Source organism: Panthera pardus, unplaced genomic scaffold, assembly GCF_024362965.1.
Source record: "Panthera pardus isolate Hobbes unplaced genomic scaffold, ASM2436296v1 HiC_scaffold_13, whole genome shotgun sequence".
NCBI classification, from domain to species: domain Eukaryota; kingdom Metazoa; phylum Chordata; class Mammalia; order Carnivora; family Felidae; genus Panthera; species Panthera pardus.
This window is the reverse complement of record NW_026526688.1, coordinates 131,981,856-132,002,711: the sequence shown is the minus strand read 5'-3', so window position 1 is coordinate 132,002,711 and position 20,856 is coordinate 131,981,856. Positions and strand designations below refer to the sequence as shown.

Genomic DNA, 20,856 nt, shown 5'->3' with positions numbered 1-20,856 from the left:
TGTATATGTGTGCGGACACGTAAGTGCGTGGACGGACGCGGGGGTGTCAGGAGCTGGGACTTTCGGTAGCAGGGGGCACTTTGAGTCATTTGTAAACGTGTGGAGTGGGCAAACTGGGGCAACTGACAGAGAAGAGCCTGTGTAACCTGAAACAGATGAGCCAGGGAGCGCGGTAGAGCAGCACCTAAAGCAACTGTGCAGTGATTCTGGGTATGCACCGCGGGCCCCGGGGAATGTGTGTTTGAACTTGGCTTTTGGTCTGCCACTGATTCTGGCTGTTTTCTGGTTACGTTATACTTTAGCTTTTAAACCAGCCCCATTCGGAAGTACCTTGAATTCACAGCTAAGCAAGCCTTTCAGGATTTTGCTTGCATTCGTTACACACGGAATGTTTTAGGAAAGACGATTCGAGAGCTCTCTTCCATTTTTGTATGTCTTCTCGCTCCTTCCACAAATAGGAAGCTATTTCTAGAACCTTTCATTTGATGATTTGATAACATCAAGAGGGCTGATTTTTAACTCCAGACTGAGGGGAAAGAAAAGTGAAATAAAATGAGGATTGGCAGCCTTTTTAAATGCAGTGACTCTAGAGAAACATGTCTTGTTTTAGTAGGAAGATTACTGTGAAGCCCTCTCCTTTTGTACCTTATTTTACCTTGGGAAGAGGAAATGGCATTATAAATCAGAAAAGGGGAGTAATAGATATTTAACCACCTTTTAAAGCAAAATAGATGAATTACACATTATCGTCTGACCACACCGAGGCTAGGAACCTTCTGGAGAAAGTAGGCAGGATTCAGGGAGGAAGGTTTCAAGCCTCTTTGGCAAAACTCCTTTGCCATGTAAAAAAGAAACAGTTGATTAGCATACAGTTTTACTTGTTCTGTAAGTAGTTGGGTTTTTATTTTTGAAAAGAAAAACAAATTCTAAAATGTTCCAAATGGTGTGGTGGAGTCGTTGGTTATAGCCTTTCATTCTGAGTAACGAATGTAAATTTAAGATTTGCATAATAATTAAACGTTTTTTAGAACATGAGAGTTGCACTCCTACTGGAGGTACAAGATAGTTTTGCTGCAGTTTCAGAAATAAAAGTAATATTCTCCAATGAATGGGATTTTCTACACAAGAAGATTGAAATAAAGTTCTGATGATAATATATTAAAATTTTTGGAGGACTTTTTCTTTTGAGAGACTTAAAGTGGCTCTCAGATAGTCTCATCTTGTTTTGCATGAAAGAGGATGTGGTGATGAGAAGAATGAAAGAGAAAGTCTTCAGAACGGTTGTGGCAAAATAAGCTATAATGTGTGTGGTACATGGGAAAAATGGAGGAAAATAGATGAAATTGAATTATTTTTCAATAATTTCTCTTTTTAACCCAAATGGGAGATTTAAAAATAATATTTTTCCTTTATATCTACTACAATGCCAGTAATTTTTTAAGGTGCTAGGTCTCAAGTTCACGTTTAGAGATGACATCTTTGTAGTTGCTTAGAGGTTATCTTATTGGTCTTTAACCAGACTCCAGTCTTGAGGTACAGTGTTTGGGGAATATTTAAGCTTGCATAATATATTCTTATTTTCAAGACTTCTCATTTTCTTTTCAGTAACATGAAAGCACTGTGCCAGTGTTAATTATGATTTCTTTAACTTGCAGGTCTGCAAGGTGAGGTAAAACCATCAGGCTTCTAGTCCAAATGCTAAGGGTGTGACCTGTGGTGAGTTACTTAATTTCTCTGAACCCAGTTTCCTTAACTTGTACATGGAGATAATATCTGACTCACAGAGTTGACAAGGGGATTAAACAAGATAAACTATGTAAAGGACTCAGGTTAGTATAGCTGCGTAGAAAGGGACCTTAACAGATCCTTAATGACTTCGTTCTGCTGTGATGAGGTGAACAGAACAAGGTGAGCCCAGGAAGTAGGAGACCTAGTTTCTGGTCTCTGCTTCAACCATTTACTTCTCAGAGGACCAAAGTTACTTGGCCTCAGAAGGCCTCAGCTGCCATTAAAATGAGGTTAGGAATGTAAGTCTCTTGCCTGGAGGTTGGATCAAATGGACTTTATGGTCTCTTTAATAAGGTGATCGCTTTGATGATATAATTCTGGTCCCTTTAGATATTTACTGCATTTAGAAATAGTACTTGCTGGTGTCAGAGGCATGTGTTTCTGTGTGTGAACCAGTAACTGGATTAATTTTATTGTAAGTCAAGATGGATACGGGGGTAAAGTCTGACTGTCTCTTGGGATTGTTTACTTGCCTCTCCCCTGTCTCTGGCTAACATAGGTTCTGTTTGCCTGTAAATATCACCAGCGATTCAGCTAGTGTAAAATCACTGTGGGCAGTTTTCTTTAACTGTTTAGTTTAAAAATTGGTGAAGGGGTGGAACTTGGCTTCATTTTGTCTGAGAGATACTATCGCATTATGTTTAAGAGCATGGACTTTGGAGTCTAGATGAGATTTGAATCCAGACTTTGCCACTTACTAAGTTTCCTTTTTACCTACTTATTTACATGTTCTTCGGCAAGTGACTTAATCTTGCTAAGCCTCAAAGTTATTGTAAAGGGAAAATTAAATAATTTCTGTAAAGTTTTTAGCCAGACTCAGACATATAGTAGGCTTGCAGTAATAGTAACTATTTTTCTTTATTTAGCAAATATTTATTGAGCCACTACTGTAAGCCGGACACTTCTCTAACAGTAGGGAAATGAACAAAAGAAGCTCAGAATTACATTCCTGAATTCTAGCATACTGGTGATATTGAAAAACACCCCCATTTAATGACAGCTTCAGTTGTAGAAAGCATTCTACTTTCTATATCTGCTGAAATGTGCTGAGAGGAGAGTGCATGTTAGAATGGAGGAAATACAGTATTATTTTTTGTTACTTGATAGGGAATGCTTATCTAACATTACCTGGAAAACAAAACTGTGAACAAACTTAAGTCGTGAGGGTTCTAGTTTTCCCAGGTCTGGATTCAGTTCACTAGGTGCTTACCAAGCATCTATGGTTCTCCTGTGCTATGCTAATTAATGGAGACACAGAGATGGAGTGAAACCTGTCCCCTCCACAGAGAAGCTCCCAGTCTGCATGGGTGGAGAATTGGTGGACACGACGCAAGAATCAGCAGCCCTACCTTCATAGTACTTTTCATTTTCTTTATTGTGAAACAATGGTAAGCATAAAACCATATATGTAATATATATGCTAAGAAACAACAATAAAAGTTTAGAAGCAGAACATCAGCCATGTTATTGAAGCTCCCACTGTGCTCTTTACAGATTGTACCCTCCAACTTTCCTGTCCTCATAATCATTCATTACCTTGTTTTTTGTATTTATCCTGGTTTTTTTTTTTTTTTTTTTTTTTGCTTTTCTACATGGCCTTGCCACCACTAATATGTTTATCTCCTAGTACTTGTTGTACTTGTGTTTGGATTTTGTAAAAATTCATCATATTCTAAATTCTTCTGTAACGTTCCCCCCCCCCCAACATTGTTTTCAAGATTTAGCTTCAGTGGGGTTTGTGAGGTGCATTTATTTTTCACTGCTGTGCCACAGTTTATCCATTTTTTTTGTTGCTGGACATTTGAGTTGTCTTTGTTTTATCTATTTCAAACAATGCTGAAATGAACATCCTTGTGCATTGTATCTTGAGGCACATGTTAATGGGGTTCTCACTTCATTGTACAATAAGATAACCACAAGCCATATATGACTTACATTAAAGTTAAATACGCCTCACATTTCAGTTCCTCAGTTCATTAGCCATATTTCAAGTGTTCCAATAGCCATGTGTGGCTAGTGGCTACCATATTGGACAGTGTAGGTATGTAACATTTCCATCATTGCATAAAGTTCACTTTTCGGGTTTCACTCCATCTTTGTGTCTCCAGTTCTCAGCATCGTGCAGGAGCACCGTAGATGCTTGGTAAATTGGACAGCGTTGGTCATAGGCGTAGGAGCAAAATTGCTGTCCTGTGGGCTATTCACATCTTCACCTTCACTAGATAATGCCAACTTGTTTTCCGAAGTGGTTATGCCAATTTACACTCCCACCAGCTGTAAGAGTCCTGGTTGCTCCATATTTTTGACTTGACACTCACACTTTTCAGTTCTTGCCAGGCTGGTCAAATGTCTTTTGAAGGCAGCCCACAGCTTAAACACACAGTGGAGAGATCATTGTTCTGGTTTCATGAAGCCCCAGCACCAAGTAATGAAGAAGGCACCACCTATAATAGGCTCAGCAGGGAGGAATAGAAATGTTTCCTGTGTTGGCTAAAAGAGAGAACCAAAGCTCAGCTGAAGTGAAGGAGAGAGAAAACAGCAAGGAGTGGATTCACATTATTGAAAACTTCTTTTTGCTTTCTGTGCCATTTCTGTCTGGTAGTAATATTTTTGACATTCACCAGAGTGAATTTTCTTTGTTACTGGCATTTGAATTTTGGCTCCAAATTTTTTTAAAGCTTGGATTTGGGGAGGGCCTGTAGAGCACTGAAGCCTTGGGAAAAAGCCTTGCCTTTTCCCGCTATTGAATAAGACTCCCCTTCTCCCTGTACACCATTTAGGAAATGGCTTCTAAGCTTATTTCAAAGGCAGCTTATCCATCTCATAAATGAGATTACAAGTCCTGCCGAGTGTTATTTAGGTTTCAGTGACTTTCAGACAAGGAATAAGAATCAGTCGTTAGGCTGCTGTGGGCATAGTCTGATTAATAAGACAAAGTTTAGGAATTGTAGCTTATCTTTTAGCATTCAACTTGCTAGGACTGATAAAAAGAGCTTTATATACTCTCTTGCCCTACGCAGAATTTAAAAAACTTTCTCCTAGCAACCTCGAATCCCCTTCATGGAAGTTATGACAGATGGCGGTAGTGGTGCTTTGCTATAGCACAGATTTGGAGGAACATAGCTCATGCTAACCACAGGGAGGAAGAAAGGAGTCATTCCCCCAGCCTCTTTTGGGAATTGTCCTGTTGGCTGTGGTCTCGGGAAGAGCACTAGGGCTAGGGAGTAGCAGTGATACAGCAGTTGACATTTATTGGTCACTTAGTACTTTATAGGGGCATCATGCTAAGCACTCGTTCTTTTCCCCATTTTAGAGACAGGAAACAGTGGCTAAATATCTTCCCCAACGTTTCAGAGCTAGCATGTGGTTAATTCAGGCTTGAACTTTAGTCCTTTGACCCTTAAATAAGCCCTGATGAGATTATCCTGAATCTTACCAAAAATAGATGAGGAGAAGGGCTGGGAAAAGTACCAGGTGTGCCATTGAAGGAACAGAACGTCTTTCTTCTTTTGCTTTGTGATGGGAAAATAAGGCAGGAAAAGGAGGGGCTGGGACTGAAGTGGCTGGTGTTAGGTTCTGAACTAGAGTGCAGTCCTGTGTTCTTCTGTAGCATCTTTCATAATTTTGTGTTTTGTAAGGAAGGAAAAGATTCTACTCCTCTAGGAGCAAGGGAGAGACAGTGAGTGAGGAAAAATGGGTAGAAGGACCTGGGAGAGCAGAATGCCATTGATGAACATGGCTGAACATAAACCTTAAATTCATGGATGCCAGTTGCTACCAGATTTTAAGTTTATTTATTTAGGGGTACCTGGGTGACTCAGTTGGCCAACTATCCAACTCTTGATTTCAGCTCAGATCATGATCTCACAGTTTGTGAGATTGAGCCCTGAGTGGAGCTCTGCATTGACAGCATGGAGCCTGCCTGGGATTCTCTCTCTCTTTCTGTGCCTGCTGCTCTCTTTTTCTCAAAATAAATAAATAGAGCGGGGGAGGGGCAGAGAAAGAGGAAAGAGAGAATCACAAGCAGGCTTCATGCTGACAGGGACTCGATCTTACAAACCATGAGATCATGACCTGAGCCAAAATCAAGAGTCAGATGCTTAAGTGACTGAGTGTCCTGCAAAGTGTCCCTTTTTTTTTTTTTTTTTTTTTTTTTAAAGGAGATAGAGGTTTATCAAATATACCACAAGGGAGCAGCAGACAGGACAGCAAAGGAGATACTGTCTTCTAGTTGCTACTAGATTTGGGGGTTCTTCTAGAATGTACTTTTAAGTGAAAGCTGTATTAATAGCTGCTTCTCTTCACTGCATTGAACTCCTCTCCTGCAAGCTAGATGATTTTAGGGCCTCCTGCTATATAGTTTTGGCAGAACACCATGATGACCTAGATCACATTTCTAATTAGGGTTGTTAATCCATTCATGGGAATACATTTTATTTGTGGTTGCTATTTCATTACTTCTCTTAGTAAGTAGTTTTTATTTGGTTACTTGAAGATTCCATTACTATAGCTCAGGTGGGAAGGATTTTTGAAGCTTTTTTGAACAATAGTTCTATTTGTCTCTTTTGAAATAAATGGTAGTTAAATCAGGATGAGGCCATACATTCGGCTGCTTATTCAGGCTTGTAGTTGGCTAAAGCACCTGGAGTTCAGCTGACTCTTAAGGACTGACTCATGCTAAACAGACTTATAAGAAGCTGATATACTCAGGATGCCAAATTAATAATGAGAAGTAGAAATTCCAAGAAGGCTGGGACTTTAGGGTCAGCCTGTCACAGTGTTCTGTACCCATAGTAGGAGCTGCCTTGGAAACCAAGTTATTTAAGGTTGCTTATTAATCATGGAATCTAAGCAAGGCAAGTGGCTGAGTGAATTTAATGACTAATGTAACAGAGTCTGATCTACCTACCTCCACTATTCAGCAGTGATTACTTAGCATTTCAAATAGGTTGACTGGTAGTGGTACCCTTTCTCTCTGGACAGTGCTGGAGACATTGGGAAGTTCTGACCCTATGGCTGTCCGTTTTCTAGGTTCCTTATTATATGGCAGACTCTGGGCCGAAACCCTAATTCTCCAGTTACCTAGTTGTGTGATTTAGTCAAGTCACTTCACTCTGTCTCACTGTCTTTTTCTTTTCCCTTATGCTTCTCTCTCTCTTTTTTTTTTTTTTGTTTTGGTTCCACTTTTTTTCATCTGGAAATTAGACATGATAATAGCACCCACCTTACAGAGGTTTAAATGAGTTAATATCTGTGAAGCACATAGAAAAAGTGCCAGACATAGAGTAAGCTCAAATTAAGTCTTATCTGCTGTTATTCTTAATAATGTAATTATTAATATTATCAGTCAGGAGGTTTTTTTAATATCAAATGATAGAAATCCATATCAACAATATTAAACAAATAAAAAAGGGAGACTCCAGCCTAGATAGAGTTGATTTTCATTATGCACAGTAGTTCTATGAAGTTGCTGCAAATGCTGTTAGTGAATACTGAGCTACTGCCTCTATACAGGGTTAGTTAGGTTCTTGCTTAGAGTCTCTGGTCAACCAATCAGTGTATAATCTTTTTTTGTGTGTGTTTATGTATATTTCTGTTTAGACACCTAGTTTAATATACATTTCTTACAAATGATTAATTGTATGCAGTATTTCTTTATGCTCTAACACTAGTCAAGAGGATTTTTAACATTTTTCTGACCCTCAGTAAGTGACAGTGTATTTCTTTGGTTATCAGCTTCGTAGCAGTGCTGTCCACCACACACTATAATCATCTCTGAATCCAGAGATTCAGCTATTTTGAACATCTTTTCTGTAGCTTCTTTATGCCGTACAGATGTTACTTTAGCACTTTCCAGAGTTGCTGCATGTATAGATCAGTGAATTTCTTCTTCCCTTTTTTAGATATATCCTGTTACTGATTCATTAACATTGAACTCACAGCCAGTAGCACTATAACTCATGTGTGAGTGAAGCTCATCCAACACATGTATTTTCTCTGTGAGACACAGCACAGCTTTGTTGTACTTAGGAACACTAGAGATAGCACTTTAGTGCCAGGCCCAGGGGCATAGCAAAATCACCAACAAAAATGTAGAAATCTGGGGGCACCTGGGTGGCACCTGTTAGTCAGTTAGGCGTCTGACTTTGGCTCAGGTCATGATCTTGTGGTTCATGAGTTCAAGCCCCACCTCAGGCTCTGTGCTGACAGCTCAGAGCCTGGAGTCTGCTTCAGATTCTGTCTCCTTCTCTCTCTGCCCCTCCCCCACTCATGCTCTCCCTCTCTCTCTTTCAAAAATAAACACTTAAAACTTTTTTTTAAATACAGAAACATGTAGACTGCAGAAAGACCACTTTTTTACAGAATGAGAACATCATTTTGTTTGACTTTGGCTGGGAAAGTGCATGTAGGGGTGACTCAAATTTTTCCTCTCTTTGCACATGTCTGGGAATGACTGAGAAATGACCCAAATATTGCTTTTGGGTTACAAATAAATTTTAGTGAGTAAATTCACAAGTATGGAGTTCACAAACAATGAAGTACAGCTATCGTTAGGGAGAGTGAAGGTAGTAGTGCTGGCACCAGGCAAGAGGGGGTCCAAGGCTAAGTACCGTTACTAGGACCCTTTCTGTCCTTTGTCTTTGAAACTTTATAGCTGGTAGAATCATAATGTCTTTTTTTTTTTTTAACTCTATTTTGATTTTTAAAAAATTATCTTTATTTTAATTTTTTAAAGTTTATTTACTTTGAGAGAGAGAGCAAACAGGGGAAGGGCAGAGAGAGATGGAGAGAGATCAGGCTCTGGGTGTTGGCAGCACAGAGTCCAATAAGGGGCTCTATTCCATGTAGCCATGAGATCATGACCTGAGCTGAAACCAAGAGTTGGATGCTTAACCAACTGAGCCACCCAGGCACCCTGAGTCGTAATGGCTTATAGGTGTCCTCATGTGGCAGGGCACATAGCTTCCAGCAGCCTCAGTTGTCCTTCAGAGGCAAAAGGCAGCCTTCATTCAGAGCTCTGGTGAGCTTACTGGGGAAGGACTCTGGCCCCCCTGGGAGTGTGAACCTATCCCTGAGCCAATCACAATGGCTTAGGAGGTGTTCTCTGATTGGTTTGCTGTGGGTCATGTCCTGTGGCTTAGGGGTGGGATTCTCTGACTGGCTTGGTGTGGCTCATGTGTATGGCTTGTGGCAGGGGTGGAGCGGGGGTTGGGGAGCGGGTATTCTTTGAATGCCTTGGCCAGGGTCATGCTTACCCTTGTGCCAGAGAGGGGAGAGTTTGTTACTAGATAAAGAGGGGCTTCGGGACATGGGTAAAAAAGCAGTTGGTGCCACTCTTGAGTTGCAGCTTTCTTTTACATGAAGTACATTTTAGCTATGCCCCCTCCCCCTGTTTTACTGACGAGTAGTGTTTCTTGTATGAATATACTGCAATCTGTTTATCCATCCTCCTGTTGATGGACATGTGGGTTGTTGCCATTTTTGTTTAGTATGAATAAAGCTGCTGTGAGCGTTGTTTATAGATCTTTTTGCAGACATACAATCATAGCTTCTTGATGTCATATTTTTAGACACACTGTTTGTACTTGGCTGGTTAACGGGATGGCTTAATGCTACAGCTGCCTAATCTCAGCCATTATCTCTTAATTCTGACTAGTTTCACGCTCAGAGGGCAGTTTTATTTTCAACTTTACTGGGCATCCTGTATTGTATACTGACTACCGTTAGTCATTCTGCAAGTAATTTTTGTGTTCTTGCTCCTGTAGGTGACCTATAAATCAGCTTGGGTGGCAGTTGTAGCCTAGTAGATGAGACTGTGGACACTGGCATCAGGCCTAGATTCATAGCCTGGTTCCTACTTCTTGTAGCTGTGTGACCTTGAGCGTGCTTCTCAATCTCTCTGAAGCTTGCTTTATCTGAAAATGAAGCTAAAAATAGTACTTATGGCACAAGGTTGTTGTGAAGATGAAATGAGATAATAATATAAAATGCTTATTAGCACAGTGACGGTTGTATGCTGCTTCTGTAATCATTGGTAGGTGGCGGGAAAGGACAAATTCATGAAACATTCAAAATGAAGAAGTTAGTTGGGAATATTAAATTATGAAAAGATTATGTGCTCTTGCTGGTCTTTTAAAATGTATATCTTACTCCCCTGCCCCAGTTTGCATTTTCTCTCTCCTCCTATGTAATTAACTCAAAGAGTAACATTTAAGCTTAATATCCTTTTAGTTCTAGAGTCTAGACAAGGAGTAAGAATCTTGGGAAGAAACAGAACTATTTGGTTAAGAAAGCAATTTCAGTCTTACATTTTATTTTCGGTTTTCCATACTTTTCCTGAAAGACTTAAGAATTTAAAGAGTAAGTCAGGTAACATTACCATAGGTAGTCAAAAAATATTCTATTGTATGGAAATACCACATTTTATTTATTCATTCATCAACTGATGGGTGTTTGGGTTTATTTCTTCTTTTTGGTATTATGAATAATGCTGCTATGAATATTCATATACAAATTTTTGTGTGGATGCATATTTGCAATTCTCTTGGATACCTAGGGAGTGAAATTGCCAGATCATATGATAGCTATACGTTCAGTCTTTTGATGAAGTGCCAGAATGTTTTCCAAAGTATCTGCACCATTTTACATTCCCACCAGCAACGTAGAGGTCTCCAGTTTCTATACATCCTCACCAACATTTGTTATTAACTGCCCTTTTTGATTATAGCCATCCTGGTGAGTGTGAACTGGGAGAGAGGGATGAGATTTTGTTTTTGTTTGTATGAAAGGGAAACATAAATTTCTAAAAGGTAGTGAAACTTTGGGCTGGAGTCAGCAGTAATCAGCCAAAAGTTGATTGAGAAGCTGCCAACTCAAAGAGATATGCTATACTGTGTGGTCTTTGTTTAAGGCAGTTAAAGTCTGGCTGAGGAGTTAAGTTATAAGATACTGAGAAAGTCTCCAAGGCAGTATAGTAGATGTGTCAGAGGGATGCAGGCTAACTGTGGCTGGAATGGTCCCCAGAGGCTTTCAGGTAGAAAGTGAAGCTTGACTCTGAGCCAGAAGGATGTGTAAGAAGAAATGGCAGAGAAGATAACCTTTTCCCCCCCATTTTTCATTTTTGTTTCAAGTGGTGAATTATTACTATCCAAGCTAACAATAGACTACCTAAAGGGGTTAATTAGTTCAAAAATTTTTTTTAATGAAATAGGCAGGGGCACCTGGGTGGCTCATTTGGTTAATTGCCAGGCTCGGTTTCAGCTCAGGTCATGATCTCGTGGTTCATGAGTTCAAGCCCTGCATCAGGCTCTGCTCTGACAGTGTGGAGCCTGCTTGGAATATTCTCTGTCTCTGTCTCTCTCTGTCTTTCTCTTTCTTTCTCTCAAAATAAATAAACTTAAAAAAAAATGAAATAAGAAAATTCAAAAGGTGCAAGGAGAAAGGACACGATGAAGTTGTGAGGGTAACTTCCAGATACTTATTGCCATAATGGTTTGCAAAATTGTTTTAGCCAGTCTCCTCTCCTGTACTCGGAGTTCCTCATCAGTGATCTAAAAATCACATTGTGTCAGTGTTCACTGTTCATTAATACAAAATTTGTTTAGAAATATTTTTTTGAACTCTTACTAAAACACAAAAATAGCATCATTACTATGAACATTTTCAGTGATATTATGTTATCATTTTGACATGCAAGGTATCTGAAGAATATTAAGGGGAGTGTTAGTATTTATTTATTTTAATTTTTTTAATGTCTGTTTATTTTTGAGAGAGAGAGAGAGATATGGAGGGGCAGAGAGAGAGAGAAAGGGAGACACAGAATCTGAAGCAGGCTCCAGGCTCTGAGCTGTCAGCACAGAGCCCAACATGGGGCTTGAACCCATGAACTGTGAGATCATGACCTGAACCAAAGTCGGACGCTTAACCGACTAAGGCACGTAGGTGCCCCAGTTTATTTTTATTTATTAGAGTTTATTTATTTATTTTGAATGCGAGAGAGTGCATCCTCCAGGGGAGTGTTATTTTTTTTTTTCATTGATTATATTTACTACTTCAAAGTGATTTCCTTGGGGTTCCTAGTGGCTTAGTTGTTTAAGTGTCCAACTCTTGATTTAAGGTCAGGTCATGATCTCTCAGTTCTTGGGGTCAAGCCCTTCCTTGGGCTCTGCACTGACATTGCGGAGCCTGCTTGGGATTCTCCCCACCCCTCCACTGCATGTGCATGCATATGTGCACACACTCTGTCTCCCAAAATAAATAAATAAGCTTTAATAAATAAATAAAAGTGATTTTCTCTATTTTTTTTTTTTAACCTTTTTTTACAGAACTCTTTTCTCGGCTACATGACTCCCTGAAGGATAAGAACAATGTTATGTTGGGGATATTGGTCTCTGGGCCAACCTGGGATCAGCACCAACCTGCAAGGGATTGTGGCTGAGCCACAGGTGTGTGGATTCATATCAGATAGAAGCGTCAAGGAAGTGGCCTGTGGAGGAAACCACTCCGTGTTCTTGCTGGAGGATGGGGAAGTTTACACGTGTGGTTTGAACACTAAGGGGCAGCTGGGCCACGAGAGGGAAGGAAATCAGCCCGGTGAGTACACCTAGTCTGCCTTGATGATTGGTGAGGAAAGGCTGAGGAAAGGGGGAGAGCTGGTGGAAGATTTTTGAGTGTTTATCTTTCAAGAGGCTCTGACTGGGTGCAGGGGTCTACTGTTTGGAACTTTTGTGTTTAATTCAAGTCTTTGAACAAAAAGCCAGACTTTTCCTTTTTCCTCTTATTAGATGACATATGTAATATCACTGACTGGGGGAGAGAGGTTGACTAATTTAGAGTTAAAGAAATAGATTTTCCCCAGTGATTGAATGCTAAGACATTTTGATCGTTTTGTGGATTTGTAATCCTCATACACTCAATATCAGAAATATTTTCACCTAATTTTTTTTTTCCTAATTGCATGTTCATTGTTTATTTTGGCCACATGCTTTTGTTTAGCATTTTGGGCTAAGTGCTGTGCTAGTTGTGAGTAGATAGATAAGTGGGAGGTAGTGATGATGTGGCTCTAGGGATCCTCTGTGGAAGGATGTCTGAAGTAAGTCAAAGAGTATGCTGGAGGGAATTGGGGAGTGGGATTCATTCCTTCTGCCTTTGGGGGTCAAGGAGGAAGCATGAGTAAGACTTCAAGTGTGTGTGTATTAATGTGGCAGGAACATTAAGCTTATTGCACACACCTGAGTGTACCCAGTCATTTTTATTTATTTTTTTAAAAAGCATGGGTATCAAGGTGCAGTCCATTGTTCAGGGAATGTACAATAGTATGGCAAGACTGGTGATAGAGGGTAAAAGGTGCTGTGCATATTTAAAGTCCGTTGGTTTGAATTACTTTTCTTCCCACCTTTTTTGTGTGAGGTTGACCTTCAGTATACATCTAGTGTGAATCTATGAGGTACTTTCTCAATGTTGGATTTTGGAGTAGAAGTGATGATGTTTAAATGAGTCTCCTTGTGGTGAGAAATGGTAAGATAGGGTCTTCAATTGTGACCATGTTGTGTGTTTTTACACTAACATGGGCATATGTCATTTTGTTTGTTAACTATCTTTTTTTATTCAATCCAAATCAAGTGAGGCTACCTACCGAAGTTTCATTAAAGAAGAGCCTTGCTGTTTTTTCTAGATGATTTTATCTAGGAAGGTGTTCGTGTTCATCTAGGAAGGTCAGTTTGGCATTAGGATCAGCTAAATTTTTTCCGTGACACACTGTCTCCCTTCTTTCTCATATTTATTGTCTCCGATAGCAAGTGGCTGTGTTCCGTAGTTCACCTGTCCGAATGTCAGTATTAATTTATAAATTAATAATGTTGATCATTGGATAAAGGGCTATCAGGCTGGTCTTAAGGAAGGAAAATTACGAAGTATGTGAAGTATGATATGTGGGCTCCTTCCCTGTTCTTTGCTCCAGGTTCCTTCATTGGAGCCCTCCCTCAGATGTCCCACCAGGCCTGCTCCCTGGAGCAAATCCTAATGTTTTAGTCAGGGGTTTTCTAACATGAGGGCCCTGGACTCTTGGGATTTCACAGAAAGAGTTTCAGCATGGGCCATGTGTATTTACATGTGCAATGCACCTGATACTACAGGTTTTCAAATGTAAGTAGATTCTATTCATTAAAATAAAATTTTAGTAATGGTGCTACCAATTCATAATTGAGTTAGTAAATCCTATCCATTATGTGTTTTACCAATTAATATGAAAGTATAATATGTAGCAAGTTTTTTGATTTCTAAAAAAATTTTTTTTTTTTTGGAAAAGATTAAAAACCAAGGTCTTTCCCTTTCTCCTGTTAAAACTCACTTGAGTCTTACATAAAACCCGTACTCTTGCTCCGTTGCCCCCAATGAGAGCCAGTATCTAACAGTTAATGCCTAGAGAGGGATTAATGGCAAGTCACAGTCCAACAGCTTGGTCTTTCCCATGGGAATGTGTACATTCAACCAGGACTTAGAGACGTGTAAGACCTACTTCATACCAATAGTCCTTAAAGGATTTGTACTCACCCTGGCCAGTCTTTGAAGGAAGATGAGGAGGAGATCTTTCCAGTACTGCAGAGAGAACATAAGGTGAACCTTGGAGTCAGACAAACTAGTGCAGGCGTTACTCATCTCTGATTGTATGTCTGAGCCTCAATTCCCTTTCCTATGAAAGGGGACTTCCTGTCCTAGTGTAGCTCTTGATGCAGTAGATTCGAATTGTAAAGATGACTCTGCAAAGCTACCTATGACCTGTGAATCTGCCCTGCTCAGGCCCTCCTGTCTGTCTGCTCTGTGACTCTGCCTTCTGTGCCAGCCTCCTTGGACACCTTTGTCTTAGAACCTGAGGTGAAAGGATTCAACCAGGGGTCGCACCTGAGAAAGGAAACAAAGAGCTTACAGTACAAGGATAGCAAAGACCTGTGGGAGGCACCATGGTGAACACATCTGAGTGCAATGTGGCATTGTTCCAGTGGAGCCTTCTGACACAGCTCTATAGAGTTAGTGGTGGGAGGTTTGTGGGCTCTGCGAGTGAGTGAACAGGAGCAGTCACAGCTTCTGCCTGCATACCCAGTCAGGCCAACGCCTCGGCCTGCAACTGTTCCCTGTAGGCAAGGCTGAGTGATTGAAAGAGACTTGAGCCAGAGGTGCCTCAAGAAGGCTTTTGGATTCCACCACAGAACCCAGCCCATGCTTGTAATCTAAATTTGTAATAAGCAAGGCTGTAGTGTAAATTACAATAAATTCCAGAAATTTCTGTTGTTGGCTAAGCTTGTCTGTTAATTATAAACTCCATAGCAGCTGTGGAATAGTGCCTCTTTGAATGGAAAGATAATGTGGGTGGGCACCTCCCTCTCTTTAACTTTTTTCTTTGGTAGGTGGGTTCTAAATTGGGGACCATTTGGGTTTATTTTTAATGAGTGGGAAAAAGAGAATGAGCTTGTTTTCTCTGTGTGTTTATTGAGAACTGTGACCTGGAGAGCTGCTAGGCATGGGGCGGGTAGGGGTAGTTAGTGACAGACAGACCCTGTTTCAGGGCGCCTGTGCTGGCCCTGGTCTGCAGGAATGTTATCCCCAAATAACCCCTGTGGTGTTTGGGAAGGGAATTTGATAGCAGACCACTTCCTCAGGATGCTTCTGGGGGCAGTGGGTGGGTTTGTGATTTTAAGTCGGTATCATTGCCCAGACCAAGGGTGTGAAAGGCTAAAAAGAGCGAGGGGAAGGAAAGATGGAAGAAGATGGGGTAGGGGATACACTGTGATGAAACTCTTCTGTTAGAACATGTTTCCTTGAGTCTGTCCTGCCAATTGATCAATTTATACATGTTGCCTAACTGGCATGGTTAAAAAGTACACACATTTATTTTTATGGAGGACTCCTGTACCTGTGACATAGCAGTGGTATAAAGCACACACACAATGATTTTAAAGAGTTTTTTTTCTCCTTGAGAACATCTAATAGTTTCCTATTGCTTTTGCGGTTCCTGATGCTGCTGTGCTTTTCTTGTACTCTCATTTCTTCTTAGTTCTGCCCTTATGTGACCAACTTTGTGTGTGTTTGTGTGTGATGGGGAGAGGGCGGTTCAAGGATTCATCAAATACTGAAACTCCTTGTTATTAAAGGCCTCATATTTTCCCAGTGTGTTGGGCAGCTTGGGGTTCTAGCTTAGGTATGTCACTGACTCATTCATTTGTGTGTTGGCCAAAGGCAAAGAGCCCTATGATTCCCAGAAGCATTTTTTGTGGGCACAGTATCAAAGCTTCATCTAAACTCAGTGTCCAGATTTTTTTTTTTTTTTTTTAAGTGTTGGATTGGAGCACCTGGGTGGCTCAGTTGGCTCAGATCATGATCTCATGGTTTGTGGGTTCGAGCCCCGCATTGGACTCTATGCTGACAGTATGGAGCCTGGAGCCTGCTTCAGATCCCTGTCTCCCTCTCTCTCTGCCCCTCCCCTGCTTGCTCTCTCTCTCTCTCAAAAGTAAACATTAAAAAAAAATTTTTTTTAAGTGTTGGATTGTAACTGTTTTGCATATTCCTCTTCCATATGACTTTTCTGTCCTTCATTCTCCCTGTTACATGATGATGTAAATCTTACCTCTCCCCCAAAATCAGGGATAGTTTCAGTGACAAGGGCATCGTAGGATTATTACTAACTGATTTCCTCATTTTTTTGCCCATGAATTCATCTCATAATTTCCTGAAACCTAGAGTTACAGAGCTACATTATAGGAAGATTTGTGTGCCTCCCCTCCTTTTTAATTTTTTTTTTTTTAAAGAGGAAGCAAAACATGAGTTTTTCCTCCTAAATTATGTTTCTTTTAATTATGGTTTTTTGTAAGTAAAGCTACTAAGCTATACCTGAACATTAAGCACATCTTGAAATATTTTATTAAACTAAAATAGAAACTGGTTGCCCATAGAAAAAAAAATTCAAGAATTTTACCTTAGTTTACTGTGCTTCTCTTATTTCCACCCAGCCACATTGTCAGCACTGTATTCTTCAGGTAATCCACAAGTCTCCTTTCCCCATGTATAACTCTGAATTTTCCTATTGGGATTTTAGCCCAAGCTAATCCTTGTGTTATTAGGGATGTCTGAATTTATAGAAACCTCTTCTAACCTTTCTTCCTATTTGAGTAGGCAAGAACTGTGATAGGTACAATTATTTAATCTAACTTGCCTATGTTAAAATTTTAAAATTCTGCATTGACATCTCAGGAAACCTTTTCATAGCAAACCTCAAGGATAACCATTTGTAAGCAGACTCAATATTTTTGTGCAACCCTGTTTGATTCATATCTATGATTGGTTCCTTTTCCTTCCTCCTCACTTAGTTTCTCCCTTTCTTGCAGGTAATTTAATCCGATTCACATTCACACTTTGTATTCAACCTAAGCATTTCCATAACACCCATCACCATATGTAACAGCTTTCCCGCTGTTTGATAAATGAGGTTTATAAAGCAGAATATTTCAAAAGCAGCAATTCCCAGAGCTGTGGTTGCTGCTAACCCTGGTAGAAGTAACACTTTCAGAGAGCTTATCAAGTTGCTTGAGGGCATCTGAAGGACACAGTAACTCTGTCATGTTAATCAGCTTTTGCCAAAAAGCAAACTAGCTGAGCTGAAAGGATATTGAAGACATCTTATAATGACTTCCTATTATTGAAGTGCATATTTCTGTGGGCATACTCTGATATAAAAGGCAGAAAGTGCCATAGGAAATGTTCCGATCTCAACATTGGACTGTTAAGAGCCCCATCCTTTCCTCATTAGAAGTGGCAGGTGGTCCAGGAGGCTGCACAGCCCTTTCTGATGATGATGATGATGATGATGATGATGATGACGACGACAAAGGTAGTAATCAAACCCTATGGAATGTGGTGACTTCTTTTTAGCTGAGTGGACAGCTTTCTAGTTCAAGAGGTTTGGAGTTCAGGAGCCAATATTATTTAATAATTTTATTTCCTGGTATGGTTAATCAAAAGTTACTTTTTCCTGTCTGTACTCAGACTACTTTCTTTAAAGATACTTGAAAGTTTTAGAAAATATGTACTTATTTATAAGCATATTCTTTAATGTGAGGTGTTATTTGTGACTTGTAAAAATTTGCAGTGTTACTTTTAAGTAATTAGCGCAGTGGTTTGCATCGTGGTACAAGAGACTCCCTTCATTTGTTAATTGTAGGAGTGGTTAACTATAGATACTATAATCGCTTTCTATGTGCTTGACATTTTTTAAGCTGACTAATTCTCATGACAGTTCTGTAAAGTAGGTCAGTATTATCATTCCAGGTATATATAAAAGAGAACAGGAAAGGGGGTTGAGTTTCAGTTTTGCTTGTGTGCCGACAGTTTGGTTTTAGTAATCCTAGAATTTTGTCGATGGACATCTTTTTAACCTCAGGCTGATTGGAAAGGCACAACAGAATTTTATTCTCAGAACTGTTTTTCTTGTTAACATTTAATTTCCACTCATTCCTTACAAAAGAAATAAAAAGGATGTAAACTTGGTCACTGAGAAACTTGTATTCTTTAATTTACTGGTTGAATAACCAGATATTGTCAAGGTGTTTTGATTAAAGATATGGAGAAATAATTCCCTTTTCATCTTTAAAATCATCAGATGACTGTCAGCTTGTTCTTTTATACTCTTCTGGGTGCCAGGTAATCTGGGGGAAAAGACACATGATCATTCATATCTCAGGCAGATATATATTGCCTTGCAATTTGCCTCTTGTTCTTTGTTCCTTTATTTCCTCGAATTATTTATTTCTTATTCAGTCACTGATTGAGCAGATATTTACAGAGTGACTGGACTACTAAGTTCCTCATTTGTTGTAGTTATTGTTGGAACACGATGCATTTAGTGCAAATCCTATCCTTTGGGAGTTTATAAGCTAGGAGGGAATGTAAGATGTGTTTCTGCAAGGATTACATAATACAGCTCACCATGTGCTGAGCAAGTGATCAGGGTTCTAAATGTGTCAAAATAAGAGTTGTAGTGAAGAGTTAGGTCTAAGTCAGGTTACCGACAGTACTAAATTCAGATTTCTAACAAATGGCATCTTTTACAACCACACACATATCAAGTTCATGTTTATCTTAGGATTGTGAGCTTGTGGGAGAAGTGAAAGCTAGCATTTCAGAGAAGGGGCAGCTTTGGTAATGGTGTCATTCTCCAGGGATTTCCCATGTTTTCAGTGGGTTAAGTCCACCCTTTAGTTCTGAATTTTTGTGTTGCAGTAACAATTTTGTCATTTGGCAGTTTTGATCATCTCTTGTATACCTTGGTGATCTGCGATCTTCATAGATCTAGGAATGATAAAATGTTTTTAAGAAATTTATCAGTCTGGATGGTATATGTCTCTTCAGCTGGTATTTTACAGTTCTTCAGGAGCTACCAGAATCTGAGTAAATGCACTTTCATAGCATGTAATGTTGAAATCTTTGGTAACTCTCCAACAGATAGACTGTCTCATATCCTTGCAGACTTTGAATCAGGTTTTGACTCATTTTAAGACATGTATTGTAATTTGTATTATAATTATTAAATGACTCATAGCAGTTGAAATTGTTATTCTGAGTGATTTTCATTTGGAGTGTTAGCTAATTATGGAGGCAGCATAGTGAATAAGAGCATGGATTCAGGAGCTAGACTTCCTGTATTGTTATCCTGGCTCTGCCACGCACTGATTGTGTGATTCTGGGAAGGTTGCTTAACCTCTCTGTGTCTCAGTTTTCTTAGTTGTGAAACATGGATAACAATATCTACAAATTAGGATTTTTGTGAGGATACAATAAGTTGTATCTTGGGTTTTTGGAATAATGTCTGGCCCAAAGTAAGCACTCAGTTAGTGCTACCAGTAGTAATAGTAGTATTATAGTAGTATGTGTTAACATCTTCCATTACATTTTTTTTGATCCTACTATTCCAGCATATTAAATTAATAAATTCATTATATATGTATATATTATATATATAATAAATTTATTATGTATTATATATATATATTTTTTGATCATTTTTATAGGTTCCCTTAACACTATAGGATCTGATGAATGGTCTTTGCATACAGGGGAGGGAGGTGATATAAGCTAGGGTCATTAAGAGAGACTTCACATGTTATGTGAGTTCTAAAGGATGGTCTGTTTCTTGATCTTTAGTTTTTTGGGGTCTTTCACCTTATTGGTCCCAAGAAAAACATTTTGCATATATAGGGCACTCTGTAAAAATGGGTTATCCACATACGGACATTCATGTATATATGTAATCTTTATGCCATGGTTAACATTGCCTCCAGCATTCTGGTCCAAAATTGCAAAGAGAAGTGAAGCAAAATAGGCATCTGTGGACATTATAGTACACCAAGGGCTTCTTTGTGATGCTTCTGGAGGACTTGAAGTGGTTTGGCGACAGTTAGTGGGGTGATTTGATCTTGCCACAGGTTCAGAAAATAGAGTACAATCAATTTATGCTGAGCCCAGCTGAATTCTGTGTGTGATTACTTTAGTTTTCCTTTTAGCTTTGATGGGCGTGCATCTTTGGGCAGGGATCTAAATGACCTGAAGGAAGGTTAAGTGGTTTTCCTTTCTGCATTCTGCAATCACCTAAGAAGAAATCACTTTGGAGTCTGAACCTGTCTAATCCCTGCTTTCGTTTTCCCCCTCCTAAATGGGCCTATATTAGGATGCTCTCAGCTGTAAGTAACAGAATACTAAAATATGGCAGGAACAGTGAGTAAAACTGCATATCTCTTTATAGAGGTCTAGGATTGGTTAAATCAGTGGCATAACGACATCATCAAGGACGTAGGTGCTTCCCATCTTCCTGTTCTGCCTTCATCATTTTGTTGTCTTTCTTCCTTGGGCGTGTCCCTTCCTAGTCACAAGGTAACTGCCACAGTTCCAGGCATCACATTCTCACACACAGCTGTATTCAAAGGCAGACAGGAAGGGGAGTTTTCTTGTGTGTCATTTTTTAAAATGGGGAAAACCTTGCCTAGGAGCCCCCTCGTATATCCTCTTTTGCCTCACTGGCCAGGC

The 20,856-nt window shown here is 39.6% G+C and overlaps 1 protein-coding gene across 2 annotated transcripts in view; it reads left to right on the top strand.

The window, feature by feature from the left end:
- The window catches only part of HERC3 (HECT and RLD domain containing E3 ubiquitin protein ligase 3), a 110,612-nt gene that overhangs the window by 873 nt on the left and 88,883 nt on the right, over positions 1-20,856 (top strand). Inside the window, exons 1-3 of one of the 2 annotated variants that reach the window (XM_053901398.1) lie at positions 36-210; positions 1,656-1,716; positions 12,114-12,381. In XM_053901398.1, coding sequence (XP_053757373.1) covers positions 12,156-12,381 — 226 coding nt within the window. In that variant the 5' untranslated portion in view covers positions 36-210; positions 1,656-1,716; positions 12,114-12,155. Of the gene's footprint in view, positions 1-35; positions 211-1,655; positions 1,717-12,113; positions 12,382-20,856 lie in introns of those variants that run through there. The other variant, XM_053901397.1, reaches the window with a different exon arrangement.